Source organism: Aythya ferina (assembly GCF_964211825.1).
Source record: "Aythya ferina genome assembly, chromosome: 7".
In the NCBI taxonomy this organism is placed as follows: Eukaryota; Metazoa; Chordata; class Aves; order Anseriformes; family Anatidae; genus Aythya; species Aythya ferina.
Genome location: NC_140302.1, coordinates 3,309,581 through 3,330,243, shown reverse-complemented (window position 1 = coordinate 3,330,243; position 20,663 = coordinate 3,309,581). Strand labels below are relative to the sequence as shown.

The following is a 20,663-nucleotide window of genomic DNA, read 5'->3' as shown; positions in this document are numbered from 1 at the left end:
CTGGGGGAGGAATAAGGCAGTGGCTGAACACTGTGTTCTGGGCTCTGTCATCAGGCCATTTTGTAATAGCTGATACCTCTGCTGTGGGGGATTTCCTCTTTATGTCTTATAAGCAAATAAAATTTCTTCTTTTTGTCATTAGAGCAAAAAGATCTAAAAATAAACTTGTTTCAAAAAGCTATTTTCATGAGAGCCATCTTATTCTTATACTCAGAATTGTATTCTCTTTCTCAAATACTAAATGCCAAGACCTCCGGAAATTAAAATTAAACCATCAGGCTTAATTAATGCTACAACTGCACTTAACGTACACACACACAAATACAAAACGTAACTTCATTCATGCTCCTTTACTCATTTAAATACACAGTGCAAGTTAAAAAAAAAATAAAAAGCAGGGCTTCTTTAGGGAACTAATCAATGCTGGTGCATAATCTTTTCTCTAGCTGAGATAACCGGTCCTTCCATTTCCTCCCCTATTGCGGATACCTACTCACACAGTTTGCTTTCATCTCAGACCTTTTGAACAAAAGCCTCAGCTCAGATGGCTTTTCCAACTTTCCAGGCAGTTCTATCTACTACTGAAAATCCAGAATTTAAGATTGCTTATCAAATTGTTATCCGAATTCCCCAAACAACTTTCTCTTTTCTCTCAGAGTCTTTCCTTTTTCTGTTTTTTCTATCATAGAATTGTATTATTATATAAAAGAGATATGAAAATAGAGCTCTCGCAATCTCTCTCACGCTTATATAGTAGAACTGCAGATGGCTCTAATTCAGCCCCTGCTAAAATAAAAGGTAAATTGCAATACCCACATAATTCCACATAAGCAGAAAATGGCAGTTTTGTTTGCCTCGTCTGCAAACCTGATGATACAATTTCATATGCATACAGATAATTAGGTAATCCTTTTGTTTTAAATCTTTCACAGCCCTTGTTTCATCGCCGAAAACAGCTGAGAACTCCATGATTTTTTTTCCTGTTCAACAGGCTTGTTAAGATATGCTGCTAATCATTTAGAAGGTTTGTGTAAGCTAGACATGTTGACATTAAAATAAAAATAAGATCTTTCAACTGCAAAGTATTAAATTTTTAAGTTGATTTACTGAAAGGCTTAACGTATGTAACAGCCTAAATCAGCTAAGAGAATGAAAATAAATGGATTATATTGTTTGGGAAGACAGCTGACAAAGGTAAAAACATTTTTACATGATGGTTCTTTGAAGAAAATAGATAAAGAAGTTTGGTCAATTAATCTCCATAGCATTTTGGGTCTCGTCCCAACAGTGACACAAATCTAAAGGGGAATAGGGAAGGCCAAAACAAGGGAATGTACTTACAAGATAACAGACTCCATTGGCCAGAGAAAAAAGCAGGTCTTCATTGTTATTAAAGCTTCTTACGCTGCGCTGTTATTCCTGCCTTTACAGAATCAACAGTGAAAATTCAAATGAAAGATGTATCATTTTGTTTACTTTCATGCAGAAGTTCCTATTTAAATTCAGCATGCTACATTCCTTGATCATTGTGTCATACCCACATCCTAAACCACCTATTGACAAATATTTAAAAGTATGCAGTAAAAGGTAATCCAAATGGAATAGATGTGTATATATACGAACACAGAGTTCACAAACACAATCATATATATGAACGCATATAGTTTGAAAGCAGAATTCTGCTTCCAAACTAATGACAGTGTCATTCTTTCAATGTTTTATTCCCCAAATGATGTCAGATGTGCGGTGCAAGTTGGCGTTCACAGAGGGCTGGCTATGCACATGCTAGTGAGGCCAGCTGCCATTACATTAAACCAAATTAACAAGACGGAGATTCTAGGGAATGGGTGTGCTTCTGGCTTCAACACTCATTTCAGATATTACCTGACAGAGGCTGGGACTTCTTTTCCGTAACTCTGCGTAGATTTTCTTCTTCTGAACTCTCTGAGCATTCCAGGAACAAGAACGATGCAGCTATACCAGCACTCTTTTCTGGGAATGACAACAGAGGCAGCTGCACTGGAATTGCTAAGGAAGCATGGCAGAACGTGGCCTTTAACAAACAGCTTTATATACTTAACAGCTGAGGACTCCCTCTAGTCAAGTTCAATCTGACTGTGGTTATAGATTCAGACTCTGAATTAGAATATTTCATTTGCATTAGGTCAAAACCACACTGTGTTTGTTTCTCCTCATAGCCCCCTGGCTTTATATGCTTTCTTTGGGTTTTAATTTAAAACACTGACTCTCAGCAGGGGAGTAAAACGCGATGGCAAAGGAGTACCTTGTTTGAACCTGCCCTGAGCAGGTGTAATTATGAACACCAAACACAGTAGAAGTAGAATAAGGCCCTCATGCCTTTTGTGCCTGTTTCTAGCTTGTAATCCTATTGAGAACGCTAATGCACCTTTTCTATTTGAGCACAGAGAATACCGATTCTTTCAAAGTTTTCTTTCATCTTATCAATCACATTATTACTCCAGGCCAGTGTCTTCTAATATGGATGCTTCAAAAGCTTTGAATTAGAGTTGCATAGAAGAATATAATCCTGTTTATGAAATTCAAATATACCTAGGGATTCTGTATACTTGCTTTGTTCCCTGCTGTTGCATGATTAATCAACGACTTTGTTGTTTTCTCCCATGAGATTTCAATACATCATTATCTGAAAATATTGGTCACTGCTCACACACACACACAAAATACTATACGCATGTGTCTTTGTGGTATTTGTCCAGTATCCTCTTTCCTAGTGACCAGTTTTCAGGTTTAGATGGCTGTGTTGTACAAATATTGTTCTTGCTAGTGTCTCCAGAGTCTCAGTCATTAGAGACCTAAGGGAGCAATCACGATGAATATAGGTACAAGTTCAAAGAGCTTGGTACACAAAAATGCTGTGCTCCTGGTAGATCTGTACTCAGTATGAAACTCCTTTGGCACAAAACTGACATGGCAGCACTACTCCATCCTCTCGCCCTTCCAAATCTCTGGACACAAACAGCAAGTCACTTGGGAAAATTTTCCAACTTTCCCAGCCTCCAGCTCAAGATGGAATTCATGAGCACACTCTTCTATTTCAAGAAGCTACTGAACTGCAGGGGTGGAAAATACCAGTTCACATTTTTTCTTGATAGTCTGCCACCATGGAAACCTGTAACATCCTAGAGTTACCAAGTAATCAGCTATCTGTTGGGTAAACTCCCAGAACACTTAATAGCAAAAACTATGTGTTTTTCTTTCGAGTTCAGCTTCTTTCACTGTTCATCTAAACACTACACTCACATTTCTTCTCTTTTCTCCTTTGGCAGAATGTATAAATCCATTCTGAAAGGTCACGGTTAATAAAAAAATATCACATAATCACACATGAGCATGTCTCCTGGTTGGTCTTCTTGCATACGTAAATGCAGTACAGATCATAGATTGATCAGATTTACCGTGTAAAGGAACACAGCTGAGGAGATCAGCAGCACTCTCTCACAACACAGTGTCTGCCTGGGCACCCTCAGGGGCTGTCAGGGCTCGTGCTGGTCTCTACAGGAACCCCCAGCTCTCATCTGACTGGTGCCAAGAGCTCAAATATTCGGAGACAGCATAAAGAGTAGACAGAAGCAGCAAAGATCATGCACAAGCAATGATTTTTTTAAATAATTAACATGAAACTTTCCTGGGGTACCCTCTTTCAATTTCACATCTGACAGGACCACATCTGCTGTACGACATATTGGAGGCTTTACATAGTTTCTATACACTATATAGGCTTTTGATCCTTTTATTCTGGGGAAAGGATGGGAGGGAAAGTTATGTTTTCAGTCATGTCAGTGATCTCACTAATAGATTTAACTACTAATTGTAAACATGCTTTGCAAAATGCACATTGTGGTGTCAGTTAGGAATCATTCTTCTTTTGTGAAGAGTGTTTGAGGCTCTGTCTTCAGAAAATGTTTCATTACAGAGCATATTTCCTCCAGTCTTCCAGAGAAGAGGATTACAAGAATTTTATTCTGTGAAATGTTGCCGGAAGCAGAATTTCTTTGCTATGGGAAGATCATCACAAATGCAAACACTGCAAGTTGGAAAAATAGAGATTTTGCTGGAAGACTACTCTTTCTAGAAGAGCACTTTTGCTAATTTCCATGAGAAAAGTCCAACCTGCCTATTATACTCTTTGGAAGAGGTTGGCTATGCCTTGTATTCTCCCTGATTAGAGAATCTGACCCCGAAGTCACAGCTACTCCAGCATCTCTTTCCTTCAGCCTGCCCTGACAGGTGCATACACTGTTAAAAGGTTTTCTGTGCTCAGTTATCAGAAAATTAAGGGAAAGGAGGGGAGGGAAAAAGGCACGAAGCAGGACACTGGGAAGGAGAATAGCAGGGAGGGAAGTGGATGGAATATTTTGCCCCTGGGTTTCAAATGGCCATAACCCTCTCTGGGCCTGCCTGGAAATGCACCCTTTCTGCATGCAGAGGAAAGAAGTTTAAGTGAATTATTTTGCCTCAAAATTTGATCCAGTTTTCAGCAACAGCATTCCAAGAAGTCTTTTGTCCTTCCACCAGATGCAAAAGGAAGCTACGCAATAGCAGCTATTCCTTTAGCAGCATGAGGACATCATCTGTTTGTGCCTCTGTCACATATATACCCATTCATAGTTGCCTTTAAATTCTGAATAATTTTGTAGCAGCAATACTATAGTACCAATTTACATACACACAAATGCTCAGTGTGTGGGTAGAGAAACCATGTAAGCATCTGATGTTCATCTCACAGCTGAAGACCAGATCATCATAAAACTAATAGTATTAAGATGCCAGGTACTTTCTTCCTCTGCACCATGTAATGAGAAAGGAAAAGAACATCTGGTGGGAGGGAGCCAGGAGAACAGAAGAAAAATTGTGTACCTTCCTATTCTGAAAGCCCAATGACACGGTGTCAGGCTCTGGTGGCTCATGGCCCACGACTGCTTGAGAGCGGACAGAACATAGCATGTTCCCTTCTGAAATTAGAGCAAATAAGGGAAAAGGAAAATAAAAAGAAATGCAGCTCAGATCAGTACTTCCTGACCTGCACTTCCACCACCAAAGCTCTTTGAAGTCTAAAGAAAGTACCCCACTGATTTTAAATGGATTTGATTCGGAGCCTAAAGAAGGAGGGGAAAAAAAAAGTGTGGCACAGCAGAAAGCTCACTGGCATCATGGCTCTGTGGGGATGCACGGAGCTCTGCCTGGAGCCATGTGTGTTTATCAAATGTTCCCTTCCCTTGGATTGCCCTTGAGACATGTTCTATCCAGCAGAATCCAGTGAAAAGATTTCAAATACTGTTTAATTTGCATATATCTGACAGAGAACATAAGTGCTCTTCCAGAAGATTTGTGATTCAAATAATGTTTCTCCTCACCCTACCTGGAATAAGAATATTTTCCATTTTCCCTGGCAAAATCTTCCTGCAAGAGCATTATATTAGCTCTGTATATTACTTGAAATTTTGGAGTGTTACCTTCTTATTTTTTACTCAACGCTGTTATTACAATCTACATTTCTTTGGTCTTTGAACACCGGCCTTGCTTCCTTACAACCATTCTCAGTATCTCCACAAATGCACATTCATTTCAGCTTTCTATAGCTGGCAAGCATTTCGTTTTTCCCTATAATAGCAATTTGCTTTGATGTATTAAGAATGTCCATCAAAATCTCTGCAACTACAGTCATTATAAAAGGCCCCAATATTTATGCGGCTTTGTATCAAAAGGAGAACTCTCACCAAAAAAAAATCTATCATTCAAACTGCCTCTTAGTCCAGTTTTATGTGTATCAGATGGTTAAAACAGCTCTCTGAAGCTTCATACATCATTCTGTCTGGAAAATAATCAAACAATACTGCCTTTCCTCCTTCCCCCAAAATAGCCACACAACCTTCACAAAATACTCTTAAATAATAAATAATACATAGAACCCATTATGTCTTCAAATATTTCATATTCTTCTGTGGGCTAGGTAGCAAGTGTAACACTGAGCATTTAGCTTTGCAGTGCTCCAAGAGCACTCTATGCTGCCTGCTCTACATATCACAGATTACAGGGTCAAGGACAAGAAAAGATGAAAAAAAATTTAGATGCAGGCTATATACAAGTATTCGCCGTGAAAACTGTGCTAAGGTCCTAAAGTCTCTGTTTGACAGAATGATTTGATGAGGTTTCAGTGTTCAGTTCTCAGGAACTCCTCCACTGCCTGAGCAGAATGCAACGTGAGAAACAAAGTGAGCAGCCGAAGTATATTCAAGTGGCATGTTCAACGAAACAAGAGCCAAGCAAGGAGCACGGCTCACTCAGAGTTACTGAACAGACACACGTGTTTGAAGTGGCAGATGGACAGGCAGCAAGGGCTTTGGAAGAGGCTCAAGGAAGGGTCCAATAGGCTTAAGAAGAAATTAAAATGCCATAATTTAAAATGTGACAAAAAAAGCTTGATCAAATCTGCTGGTATGGCCTGCTTACAGATGAAGTTGAAGTTTGGGCAAGGGGAAATCAAACGCCTCCAAGGCTACCAGTGAAGCAAAAAATTGCATTAGTTTTACAGCCTGAAGCATATTTGTTAGTATTTAACAAATTATGTGCTTCATTTAAATACTGTTGCTGGTAGCCAAATAAATTAAAATCACCTCATTAGGCTTCACATCAGTGAAGTTAAAAAATTAAGAGAGACTTTTCTTACCTTTTGTCTAGGTATCTTTCTACTTGTATGGTCAATGCCAGGAGGGACACAGAGGCCTTTTTCCACATCATTTGTCTCTAGGTGTCCTGAACCTAGACGGTTGTAAGGAAAGACAAAGCACACGTGTGATTTCAATATATTGCCATGGTTCCACAATCAAAAAATATGATCGCTGTAATATCCTAAATGGAACAGCCTGAAGCATTTATAGCTCAGAAGGCCATATGCTGCCCTCTGGTAAAAGCTGAGAAATAGGCACAGGCAAAGTTAGAGAACCAACTGTATTTTGCCAGCCTGTCACATCAAGCCCAGGTATAACCCTATGTGGGGGAAACAGCCAGAAGCCTGGACAAGCAGCTTCTGATGGTTTCAGCAGCAAGTCTTTTCACTATTTGTGTTTTAGCTACTCTGTCTGTGATGTGAAGATAAAGACCCTGTATCACCAGATTCATGTTGTCTAATAGTTGTCTAAATTCCTTTGTCCAGTAGTTTTCCTGGTAATCATTTCTGTGGCCAGACAATATGAAACGGGAGGTGAAAAAAAAAAAAAAAGAAAAAAAAGAGGTAAAAATTAGGCTACCTGACTTGAAACCTTTAGCCTCCTTTAAATAGTCTTCAATTTAGGGAAAGAAAAAATACAGCACGAGTCGCATACTACTATAAGCATGTATGACCAGAGTTCAGGTGCCAATCCTGTACAGCCTCCTTATAGAAAAGCTGTGTTTATGTAACTATGGATAGGAAGCAAAGACTGTGTGTAACATTTGCTAGGTATTTGCAATATATAGCAAACTGTGGAAGAAATGCTGATGGGAGGAAAGAAGTTCTTCTCTCATATAAATAGCTCATTCTCTCTGGAAAGCAGTTTGGGGAAACCAAAACCTTTGCAAATTTGCATCATGTGCAATAGGCATATCATACAAAAATGTATTTTGACATTTTCTAAGTGAAGCATTATGATTTTTAATTTGAAATGGTATTCTGGGATCAGCATTAACAAATCCAACTTTTAAAAATATATATTTAGTGTTGAATAAAATGTTTTATTCAGTCAAAAAAGGTCCCTTTCCTCTTTCCCTGGGATTTACGTTTTGCCATTGCAGCAGAAACATATCTGTTTCACGTCACCCAGTAGCAGCTTCTCTAGAATAATTTGCACAGCCCTGCTCATGGAATATTTGAAAACTTGCAGACAATTTCTCCAACTGCACTACTGAATAAAATGAAGACTGCATAATTCATCATGTGTAACTAGTACCAATATGTCCCTACATTTAACAATGTGTTTAGGATTTGCTGTTCCTAAGGGACAATTTCCTGTTGAACCTAGGAGGACCACTTGCATACTTCTCATTAAATGTCTTCCTAAATGCTTTGCCAAGAAAGGTACATGAAGTAAATGAAAATGTCAGAAAACTGTTGAATAACTTGCAAGTTATTACCCCATTATTTGAGTAAATTGCATGAACACTTTTACCTGTTACTTCCATTTTGGCATCAAAGTCTTTACTTGAAACGGTTCCTCTTCTTTACAAAGAAATGAATTTGACTTGTGATGACTGACTGGTAACCCCCCTTCTTGCATTCTGGCACTCCTCTAAAGTGGTGATAATCACTCACAATCAATGGTGAGAAAGAACAAAAGGCTTCCACCCACCTGCAGCAAAAGTAGAGCTAGGTAGAACTACATTCAAAAGATGCTTCCCTGTAACAAAAATCTGTAGGAATAAATTAGCCAACCGTATTGTCAGCAGCTACAAGTAAGTAAAGGCACAAATGTTAATTCCTTGCTAGCTTTACTGGCTCAAAAACGTGCAGTTGTTTCTCACTAGTGTAGGAACCAATTTCTAGTTCAGGTGTTTGTGTTTCTGATGCTGTGCTCTGCTTGTTACACTCTGGAAACCTTCTGTAAATAGAGGGTTACCAAATCTATCAAACTTTTCATTTCACCGTAATGTAGAATGAAGTTCATTATGATTTGAATTAGGCGCATCAAATTCATTCTACTTCTTCCTATCAGACTCATCATATGTTGCCTAGGTCAAGAAAGGCAATTTATGCAATGCGATACTGGAGATACCAGTAACACACTATTGATCTTTCTTTTTCATTTTATTTCAGACTTACAAAATATAATAGAGGTGTTGGAACAGTCCCATTTCTATGAAATGTAACATCTCTAACAGCATATTTAATTTTCAATTGCAATTCTCTACCTCACGCTCTAGCTGGTGATTTTAAGCTGTTCACATCCAAAGCACCTACATAACCAGCACCATTTCAGCAGAATGGCATTGGGACATTATACAAATATTGACTTTGGATACACGTTTGATGTCAGTACTTCAGAATATCACATTCAAAACTGAGTATGTACGATAAACTAAGCATGCTGTCAGTGTGTGCAGTGACATTATACTCGAAATAAAGCTAACATTGGTGCTTAGTCAATTATTACATCTGCTATCACTGTTTGTAAGGGAAAGGGACCAAGTTACAGAAGAAGCGTCACAACCACTCAGTCTGGTAGGAAGTAACTCATCCCCGTGCTCTTCAAGGAGTGACAACCAACATGTCTTCTGAAGATTACAATTCCATCAGGCTCCTGTAAGCTGCAGTTTGGACCACATCTTCTCCCCTGCTGCTCCCACCTCCATGTACACTTTGGCCAAAGGAGTTTTGTAACCAAGTGTCCCAAAGTCTCAAGTCCTGGCCCTTCCTTTTTGATGAGCCAATATGCAAAAAGCATCAAAGCATCACAGATTCCAGTCTCTGCTTTAGGCAATGGTTTAGGCAATGTATGTGGGAATGAATCAAGCAGAGCTCTTCCCTTTTCATCAACATTCTCAGTGCTCCCTTCCCACCTGGCAGGGAAATGTGCATTACCCCAATTCTTATCAGGGTTTGGGGCAAGGCTGGGGTTGCAGGAGCACTGAAGAGCTGCTATAGGGCAGTTTTATCTGCGGCCCCATAGCAACAAACAGTACAGTTAAGCAGATGATATGTTTCCAAGAGCAGCACCAGTTTTCCCTAGACTTGTTTTCTCACTTCCCTGCAGCTGCCTTTTGTTTGGCAAGAAGAACTTGGTACACAGCAGCAAAATGAGATTGCAAAAGAGGAAAATGTGACTCCAGAACCGTGTGACAATAGACAGGCTTCTTTCCTCCTGAATCACCGTCTCTCTCTCTCTCTCTAGCTTCACTCACACAGATGCACACAGTCAGCCAAAACCAAATCTGCTGGATAATTTTAACCAGAGAGTTTACGAACTTAGCTGCAGGTCACGGGTGGGAAAAGCTGACCTGCATTGTTCCAGGTGCACTCAGGATCAAAACAGAAAAATCATTATTCCTAGCACCATCTGAAAGCACAGCTCTGAGCTAGGGACTACAGGGTAACTTTAAGCCGGTTGCAACCCCTCAGCCCTCTGCAGCACCTGGCTAACCAGCAGCAGCCAAGCAGCCACCTCTGCTCTGTCCATCAGCCATGGGTTGTAGTACCTGGCTGGCCTTCACGCGCGGTACAGATGCACTTGGATGCAGAGGGGCCTTTCAGTGTCTCCACAACAGACTACCTGCTCCCCACCTGGCCAAAGACTGCACACCACCTGCTAGAGAGGAAAAAAGGAATCAAATCAAAAGAAGAAAGAAAAAAAAGAAAGAGAGGAAAATAAATGAATAAAATAAAAGGGAAAAAAGGAGGGGGAAAAAAAGAAGACAAACTAAGTAAATTTGAACTGAAAGAAGAGAAAGGAAAAAAGGACAAGAGGGAAACAGGGAAAAAAAAGTCAATATATTTTTAAACACATGAAACCAGAGGTTAACTGTGGAGATCAGAAGAGAGGACCAGAATGAAAAAAAAATACATATATTCAATTCATTTCTACTGTCATAGGCAAAGCAAATACCATTTTATATATGCTCCTAAAAAGACAGATAAACCTATTCTTAGTGGTTCCTTAAGGAGGGCAGCCATACCGCAGGGGTACTACAGCCATTAGCATTTTTGCCAGCTGATGAGAAAGCATTTCATACCGAAACGTGCATGGTCAGCAGAACGCGAGCATTAACTTATTGCCTGTCTGATATTCATCTTTCATTTCAATGTTCTGAATTATTAATCTCCTTCCAGTCACTAGTTTAACTTTCCACCCCCCGGTCTTTTTAAAATGTCTAAAGAAGCTCAGGGCTCTGACGCCGCAGCCTTACAAGGCACATCTACCAACTCAGGCTACTTGGCGTGCAAAATAACAAACTTGCACCAAATCGTTACCAGATGCTCTCCTGCAGGAAGACACACAGTGCAGGCTAAATGGCATCTTTAGGAAAAAATCAGTGTTTTAGGGAGGCAGAGGGAAGCATAACACAGCCAGGGCAGCGGGAGGATTCAGCCTTCTTGCAGAAGACAGAAGCAGGTGGAAGCAGCTGCCTGCTCAGAGGAACCTTCCTACAGAACTGAGAGTTTGTGCCCCAAAGCCAAGCCAAGGCTGCCGTGATACTCGCACCACGCAGGTGGATGTGCAGCTCACCCTGCTTTAGACAGCTTGCAATTGCATCTTCCACTGCAAGACTTGGGTTTTGCAAAAATCACAGGCGTGCTTCTCTCTGATTTCAGAAGCAACCCCTTTGACTTTACAACTGCCTTTCACAGAAGCATTTTTGCAGATTTGACCAAAGAGGAGGGAGAAGACTGCAGGGTCAGAAGCTGACGAGGCAATCCATAGTCCATGAACTTTATTCTTCAGAGACTGTAATGAGGTCTTTGCTTTAGGGAGCAAAGGCAGACAGCTGGGAAGGGAGGAAGATTAAGCTGTATTCAGAGCATTGGTGTTGCCAGAATATTTCAACAGTTGGAAAAAAATTGTTTATCTCCCCACTCTTTTAAAGGTTTGAAAGTTCCCACTGCTGAATGGGATTAGCTCTTTATTTATTTCTCTCTTTTACAGATTAACACAAGCCAAAATAAATATATAAATTTCATTCCAGAAGAAAAAACATGACATGCCTAGGGAAAAAAAAAAAAAAACAAGCATGTTTACCTTAACTGTGCAATTTCAAAATTTGAGCAGAGTGATTAAAAGCATGTGAAACAAGAAGTGTGCCCTTTAAATACCATCTTCTAATTGCAGTGATATGAATGTATAAATCTAATTATGCACATTTAAGGATTAGGTATTTTATTAAAACTGCCTTGATATGAATTACATAATCAGTTCTTTTACTAAGATTGATCACTAATTTCCATTCAGGTATTTGTTAATAAAAACTGACAAAATATCAGAGACTTGCCATTTCTATAAGTCCAGCAGTGATGGCTTTACAGCACGGCTAAATTAAATAACCTAATGCTCAGCTCCAGCGTATTTGTGATTTTATATTAATGCAGGGCAAAAAAAGAGCTTAGTTTTATCCATACAGTGTAAGATTGCTCGAAGTCTTAAATAGCAGAATACAATCCAATGAGATGAGATTTCACCTAATTGTGCCCTTCTTTCTTAGCTGGTCCACGCAACTTTATTGCGGTGAATTACAGCCCCGTTTCCAGCTGACCTATGACTGCCAACTGATGAGAGCAGCCCTCTTGTTTCTGGCTGAAGTGCAGTCACACCCTGCGGGCAGCGTGGAGGCACAGCTTTCTCAGCTCAGAGGACAATGCTCGTGCAGCCGTCCCATAGATGCCCGGTGGCAAGCACTGTTTGTGCTCTGGCTGGCAGAGCAACCACCCCTCCAACTGCAGCTCTGGCCCAGGGCTGAGGGCAGCTCCCCTGCTGTAACATATTCCAACACCTTTCCCTAATTTCTTATTTCAGCTTGACTTCAGCACTCAGTCAGTAATTCTTTTTGCACCGTCATCCATAGGAGTAAACCGTCTTTATGCTTATTATTTCCTGCTATGAAGACTGAGGCACAGGAATCAGACCACCTCTCCACCCTTTCAGTACAGCCCTGTGATACCTTTTGGTAAGGCATTTTTCTACAGCTCTCAAACTGTTTTCATAGAGCTCTTCCTTTTCAGTGCTCTGCTTAAAACGTGGGCATCCAAGACTTCTGTGTTACAGTCCTTCCATGGCCAGCTGCTGGCTCCACATATCTGGTGTCACAGAGGACCAGCACTTCGAAAGATGGTTAACTTAAAAATATATATTAAAAATTTGCATGTTAGAAGCTGTTGATGTATTTAGGCTGCCCTGGATAGCTCAAGCAGAGCAAAGGAGACGTATTATCATCTTAGCCACTCAGTTACAGGACAATATTCATCACCTTGCCCTACAGAAAAGCTCAAAGCTTCTGAATCAAAATCTACCGATTACTTGTCCTTCTCAACTATTGAGCTGTGAAAGATTTGTTCCAAGAAATATTTAAACAAATAGTTTCTTCCCTAACATTCAGCACAGTCTCCCTCCATGTCCTTCACCTGAAAACTGAATACAGACTCTGTATCGCTTCCTGAAATGTTTTCTTTCTGTTCTACAGAGCAAAACATCCTGTGGTTCTCTACTGAGAACACACCTCTCATGGCTCTTTAGCCCCATGTAGCCAGGACAGTTTGTAAACTATTGCCACCGCTGTTAATGTTTGTGACTTAAAAAGAATATTCAGTACAAATTATGTCCAGGGTAAAACCTCAGTGGTAGAGTTAGGAGACTGCAAAGGATTTCAGCTTCTATTAAAACATAAATGTGTAAATCTTGCACATGCCTGAAGTATCCTAAAATATAAATCCTAAATGTATCCTAAAATATAACAAAAATAAAGTGGCAGAGAACACAAACATTGTATTCATTGTGTTCAAAATTTCAACGTGTAGGCCCTGTCACAGTATGATTCAGAACAGGCTTCTGATTTCTGAACACCTCCTTGGCAAAACTACATAGAAGTAAATTACACAAACTGTAGAAATATCTCACAGAAAAGCAAGATTAACATACATACTACAACGAGGAGGAAATGCAACAGCGAGGAGGAAGCCAGATTGTGTTTATTTCTTATCTAAAGAAAAATAAGGTCCACCTTAATTCACTGAAACCATTTTGTCTATTTCAGAAGCAAGGTTTAGAGACAATCTCTTTAAAAGTTAAAAGAAAAAAAAATCACAGACAGTTAAGCTTCAGCTTCTGAACATCTTTTCCAGAACACTAACCAGTAATACCGAAATCCTCCACTTTCTCTATCGGTGAATTAATTACTGATCATATTTCAAGCATCCATGCATGGTACTTTGAATCAAAGGTGCTCAATACAGTTCTACAATCATTTACATGAACAATTCATCTTTCACAGTGAAATTGAATTTTATACAGACATAGTCATTTTTACTGTGTTATTTAACAATCAGCCCACATGCACAAAGTAGAGGAAAACTGAAACAATTCTTACTGTTGACTATTTTGGATAGCTGATCTAAAGATGCAGTTAACACCCATTTCTAAACAGGGTAAACTGCAGTAAGATGACTCACTGACACTCTAGGTGTGTGGGGTTTCCTCTTCATACCACAGAAATTGAGGAAAATTAAGACACGCAAGAGAAGAGACCAAAAACATAAAACGCATGAGGTTCTGGCTTCTGCTACAGGATAAAGTTCTGCACAAACCCCAGGCTTTACTTCTTAAACATCAGAGAGATATTAATATTAATAGTATTAATATTTTAAGCCAATTTAACTCCAGCACTCAGAAACCAGTGGGAGAGTGGCAGCAAAACACCAGGCAAAGCAAGCAGCCACAGAGACTGGCACACCCCTTCCTGGTGTCAGGGCCCGGGGTTCACAGCTTGCTGTGGACAAAGGAGCAGAGCCAGACCTGTCACACTGCCCTGCTCACGCCTCCACTGCTAGCTCAGGAGGGGGACAGCTGTGTTTCTGCGTTACCTTGACATCTTCACAGACTTCCCAGCACTGCTGTGGCTTCTGCTCCGCTCCTGTGCCTACCCACGACTGCTGACACCTTGTCCCCATGGGCAAGAGGGAACGGGCTGACAGCTGCAGGGACACTGGTTCACAGGGCAAAACTGAATTCCTTTTCAGGTCCTCAATTTTGTAGTGGAGACCCAATTTCAAGGCCCAACAGGACAGGACTTTGCAAGGAGATCATCAGGCAGAGGTTTCAGTACTCTCCCTGCTCCCAGCCCTGCTTTTCTGAGCAGAGAGAAGAGCTTGGTTCATTCTGGGCCTTCTTTTCTCAGCAGCTTAGAAATAAAAATAACTGGAAATTACAGATGTCAGGTCAGGAGTGGAAAATCATTCTGACTAGACCAGAATGCCAGGCCATCAGTACCTCTGAAGTAACATGCTGGAGTTTATATGTTAAAATACCTGAGGCGGAAAAAAAAAATAATAAAATCTTATCTTGCAGTTTATTTTTAAAACAGTTTTCCTTCCTGAGCCATACAACTGAGGACAGAACCTGGCTTTCCATAAATTACTGCAGCACCAAAAAAGTCATTTTGTGCTGATAGGGATAATTGCCATACAACTGAGTGCACTGCTTGGCCTGGGAGCTTTGCATCCTCCACCTTCATAAGACCCATGGCCGCTGGAAGGGGAGCTCAGGCTTGCATTTGCTCCCGTACCCGCAGGGCGAGGGACTGCTCAAACCCAGGTGGCAGGACAGAGCCCTGCTGCCCTCTTCTCCCCATTCCTGCAGGCAACAGTCAGGCCTGGCTGAGACAAAGCCCCCTCTTGTCAGCAACAGGGATTTTGTTTGGAGAAGCGTGATGGGGTGAGCTAGGATAAGGGCAGGCAGTTAGGTCTCTGTGTTCTGTCTGTGGGTTCACGAGCAGCGTGGCTGACAACAAGAGGTGTCAGGAGGAGAACCCAGCACAAGCTTTGCTCCGTACAGAGCCGTACAACAGGGGATCTCAGCCCCAGGTCTGGCAGGGGCCTCACCGAGGCCACGGTTGCTCACACAGCTTATGGCTGGGCGCACCCAGGCCAGTTGTACCCCACAGCTCCCCGTTCCCCAAGCTCCCCATCCCTTCCTTCCCGACCTTCAGGCTGCTGCCCAGCCACCACACTGACACACCTCTAATTTCAGTTTCTACCCAAACTGATTATGGAATTCTCACTTCGCTGCCCTTGAATGCAGCTGAATTAAGACACCAGAGTAATAAATGGGCGACCATATTAACAGTGATCTATCTCCCCATGCCACAGAGCCAGCTCCGGACTCATTTTCATGTCGAAGTCATCCTGTCACTAGACTTCACTGCCATTAAGGATCAGTTAAACATTAATTAATGGGCATTTAAACTTTTACTGGATGTTTAGTGAAAAATTCTCCATTGGCAGAATAGTAATTGGCTTTGTAAATTTCACAAATCCCTTGAAAATGATCTTCTTCTATCTGCATGCCCCATTGCTCCACCATTTTGATGTACAGTTCATTTGGTAATCATGTACCTCTGTACAGACAGACAACTAATCTATTTCTTCTGACACTTTGTTTTAGAATCCCATTTAATAAGATCGGTTCCTAACAGAAATGAGAATTTAGCAGGAGAAAGAAAAAAAAAAAAGTAAATGGAAGCATTTATCAGCTTTAGAAGAAACACAAGAAAAGGCTGTTAATATTCAGAAACTCACGGACATGCCAATGGAAATAGTCATTTCCAAGCACCCTCTCCAGGCCTGAAAACATAATGGAAAATTTAAAGTCTGCTGTTCTCTGCTTCATCCTACTGTATCTCCTCATTCTAAAAGATCAATACAGGCTATTAATCATTTCACCCCATGTCCAGAGACTGCGAATGCCTTAGGAGGGGAGCAGTAAAGGTCTGAGGGGAAAAATAAAACACCACCACCAATAAAAACAACAAAAATAACAGAAGAGGGGGGAGCAAAATTGCTATATAAACACACCATAATTAGGATGCAGACATTTCAAACTGATGGTTAAATTATACAGTCTTGGCTTTTTTTTTTTTTCCCCAATGTCCTCACTCTGCTACACACATAGCTACAGAAAAAGATCGTTATTCCTTTACCCTTACTGACCAGCCCAGGAGCAAAGAAAAAGATAAGATTGGATTCAACAACCTAGAGCTTTTCCTTATCCTTTTTATCTCACCACCATTTCCATCCCAAACTTTTAGATACGGGAGATGAAAGTAAAGAGAACCACAAAACATGGAGTAAAAGCCGACTTCCTTTGGCCTTCTTGCTGGCCCCTTTCTCCATCACTCACCCGAGATACTCATTTTGCCAATTGGCTGCGTGCTGGCTCACCTAAGTGCGGAGGTGACGAGAAGCACATCAGCAGCCCCACGCTCCCCAAGGAGCACTGCCGTCTGCTCTGTGCCACGTCGAAGCACCACCAGTCTCCATCATCAACACGTCCATCCGAATCTTGCCCACGGGTTGTGACTCCCGGTGTATGCCCACAGCAGACCTGAGCTGGCCCTAGGGAAAGGCAAGCCATCCTGCCCAGCTGATCGCAGCGCATTGTACCATTTTAGACCACATGAATATTTGCATAACAAACATAGTGAATGTAGCTCTTGGATAATCTTTTTTTTTTTTTTCTTCAATCCTCCCTGCCCTCTGGCAGCCTAAGTACTAACCCAGAGCTTGTGGGACCAGACAATGTATTCCACCTCCGAATCTTTCACCACCAACTAAGACGAGGCCAGCTGGCAAAGCCCACTGCTAAGGGGACCATCAGAGACCTCCCAGAAAAACACTTTACAATAGTTTTTTTAACAGAGTTAATGACGGATCATAAGATGTTGCATTCTATGAAACTGCAACCAGCCCAAGAAGAAACTTTACATAACTGCATTTCTAGATGCTGACCTTTTCTAATTTTCAACACAGAACCTGCTTAATGCCAATGGGAAAGAAAAGCCCACACCAGTGAAAAGGCAACTTGCATATTCAGAGACACCATGACCTCATTGCAGAAGCATCTTTGATTTAACGCTGCCTTTACTTTTCATGTAATGCCAGCAAATTAAAGCCTTCACATTTTAAACAATTATTGATTTGTCTGATTTATGAATAAAAAGAAAGCTAAGTAGTTGAAATGTTATTTGAGCTGCATGAATGTGGGCTTCAGCTGGAAATGCTTCTTTCTAAGACAGGCCAAGCCTGCCCTCTAGAGCATTGCTGCCCCTTGTTGAGAGAAACCCATCCGCATTAACAGGCTCACACTCAGTAGTTAGCAAAGAAAAGTGAACTTGGGGGATTGCTTCAGTTCTTTCGCAGATGAATTGGAAGTGACAGATTTTTCAGTTACAAGTGCTTGAGCCTCTCAGCAAGATAAAAATGTGCAGGTTCAAGGTTAAATTATAATGAATTCTTAGCTGCATCAGAAGGGACAGGGGCAGAATTTAGTGCAGCAACCAGGATGTGATGCTTTTGTACCACTAGAGCCTCCTCTGCAAAAGAACAAAAAGAAATACCTCGCTGAGACACATCAAAGCCCACACTAAGCTGCCATCCTCTCTCCAGCAGCCAGATGTATCGAAAGACAGCATAAAGTTCCCACAAACACAAAAACATTACCCGTTCCCAGCTGAACACCACCAGCAGCAGCCCAGTGAGAGCACTTGCTGCAGAGCACACCTGTATCGTGACTCCAGTTATGGCACCAGCTGCACACAGCAGCAGCTGGGCCCAGCTGGAGCTGCTGCCTGCCCTGGAGGAGCATTTGCTCTGCTCCTCCACACACCAACCTTGGGATGTGCCCCCCGTACCCACGCAAATCTGACAGGCCATGAGGGAAGGGAGGGATGGACAGACAGAGGAATAAAGGGATCCTTGCTAGGTCCTCCCACCACTGCACCCTCCTTTGTCAGAGCAACAAATACAGCTATGTCCCTGCTAGCAGAAACCCAGGGGGCACGGCAGCAAAAAGAGCATCTCCTTCAGCCTTTCCATACGTGGTGATGCACGTTGTACCAGCATAGACAAGCCCCAGTCTGGTCAAAGAACAGATCAGAAAATAGCTGCACACAGATTAAAGTCCCTATCTGAGGTCATGTTTTCTTTGGATTGATTTCAGACACCCTCCGAGGAGTCAAGGCAAAACACTTGACAAAAACGGGAAACTTTCAAAGCCTAAAAAAAGGTATCCTGGTTTCACCAGGGTGGAGTTAATTTTCTTCCTTGTAGCTGGCGTGGTGCTGTTTTGGATTTCGGACAGAAGAATGCTGCCAACACCCTGATGTTGTCACTGTCACAGAGCACTGCTCACACTAAGTCGAGGAACTTTCGACTTTTCATGCTGGGGGTCCACAAGGAGCTGGGAGGGGACAGGGCCAGGACAGGTGACACCAAGGGATGTCCCATGCCACATGGGTCATGCTGAACAATGAACTGAGAGAGTTGGCCATGGGGCTGCTACTCAGGGACAAGCATTGGTGAGTGGGTGGTTTACAACTGCATCGTGCACCACTTGCTTTGGGTATTCTGTGTGGCGGTGGGTTTGTGTTCCATTCTTTTTTCTCTCTTTTTTATGAAACCGTCCTTATCTCAACCCCTGAGTTCTTACACTTTTCTATTTTCTTCCCCATCCTACTGGGGGGAGAGTGAGTGAAGGGGATGCATGGTGCTAAGCCACCTGCCAGGTTAAACCACAAGGCCCGATTCTCAGGTCGCTTCAGAAAAACACATTAAATTCTCCAACAGAAACTTCCTGGTCTTGGTTCAATCCATCTGAATACTCCTATTTCCTGCACCGGTCCACTTCTGCACTCATAAACCTCTCACACAGTGGCAGTGTAGGAGGGGTCAGGAACATGGCAGAAGAGGAGGTTTTTCAAGGGATGCACATTAGTCAGACTTTTAATTTCATCATTTCAACATAAAAGGGATAGAAAAATTGTGTGGTGTCTTTAGAAAAAAGTCTAAAATCTTAAACTGTGATCTGGGACAGCCTATACAGCATGGAGGAGCAAAATATAGCCCTAGGCTACTTACCTATTTCTGCTTGGATTCGTTTCTTTATCCAGCCCTCCCCAGTCTGCAGAGCAGGGAACTAAGCAACAGCCTGGTGCGGGAGGGAGCAATCGGTTGGGGTTTCTTTATGTTCAGCCAGTGTGCAGTGATCTATCAGAACATGGAAAGAGCGAGTACTGCAAGTATTTGGCAGTGGGGACCAAGAAGCTGGAGGAGAGGCAGTTGTGGTAAATGACAGTGAAGGTTCAGGGCTGGGCAGACAGATGGACGCTGACATCAGTGAGAACAAGCAGAAAATGAGAGTGTCTTAGCAGCACATTTAATTTCCGTATGTTTGTTCTTTTGGGCAACAACCTGAGCAGCTGCATTCATTTCATGTGCAGACATCTCTAAGGATCCTCTCATATATGGAAATCACTGAAATCACAAATGAAATACATCTGTTTTCCTGATGCATTCCAGGAGCCTTTCCACTAGGCAAAGCTACGTACACAGTGCAGAAGACACAAAGAAATAAGCAACAAGGCACAGAACAAAATGGTTGATTTTGTTCCTTTGAGCCTCCTAGGAAAGCTTAACTAATTATTGTTATTTAAAGAGGAAATGTAATTAAACCACTTGGGGTGGACAGAGCCCTGATCTGACTGGGAGGCGTTGTGCAGCCGTGGCAGTGTGTGTGGTATGGGCAAGAACATGTTTGCAGACAAAGCTGTTAGGCACAGTTTAATGTTCCCCACCAACTTCTCTTACCAGGTGAATTTAGTCCTGAGACTTGCCCCAAGCATCATAACTGCTTTCTGCTCATTCTCACAAAGATGCAGGAGGATCTTCTAACAAGCAAAGGAATTAAAACATCTCACTTCTGCTTTGCGTTCACTGCACAGCACCTCCTCCCTGCCACCATCAGAACCAGATCAGCCAAAGGAGCACATCACCAAAACCTGCAGGTTCTCCTCGGATGCATCCTGCACGGCTCAGCTGATAAAAAACAGACAGAACACAGTGGCAGGCAATACGGATGCAGACCACTTGCCTTTTACTGTACTTCTACAGATAC

General features: G+C 41.8%; 1 protein-coding gene across 1 annotated transcript in view; it reads right to left on the bottom strand.

Annotated features, from left to right (window-relative positions):
* Positions 1–20,663, bottom strand: part of LOC311439595 (uncharacterized protein) — a gene marked incomplete at its 3' end in the record, with an annotated part of 72,496 nt that overhangs the window by 25,523 nt on the left and 26,310 nt on the right. The window contains exons 2-5 of the mRNA XM_084525488.1: positions 8,187–8,366; positions 6,710–6,801; positions 4,900–4,994; positions 1,885–1,992 (exon numbers count right to left, since the gene is read on the bottom strand). Coding sequence (XP_084381614.1) covers positions 1,885–1,992; positions 4,900–4,994; positions 6,710–6,801; positions 8,187–8,199 — 308 coding nt within the window. The 5' untranslated portion in view covers positions 8,200–8,366. The remainder of the gene's footprint in view (positions 1–1,884; positions 1,993–4,899; positions 4,995–6,709; positions 6,802–8,186; positions 8,367–20,663) is intronic.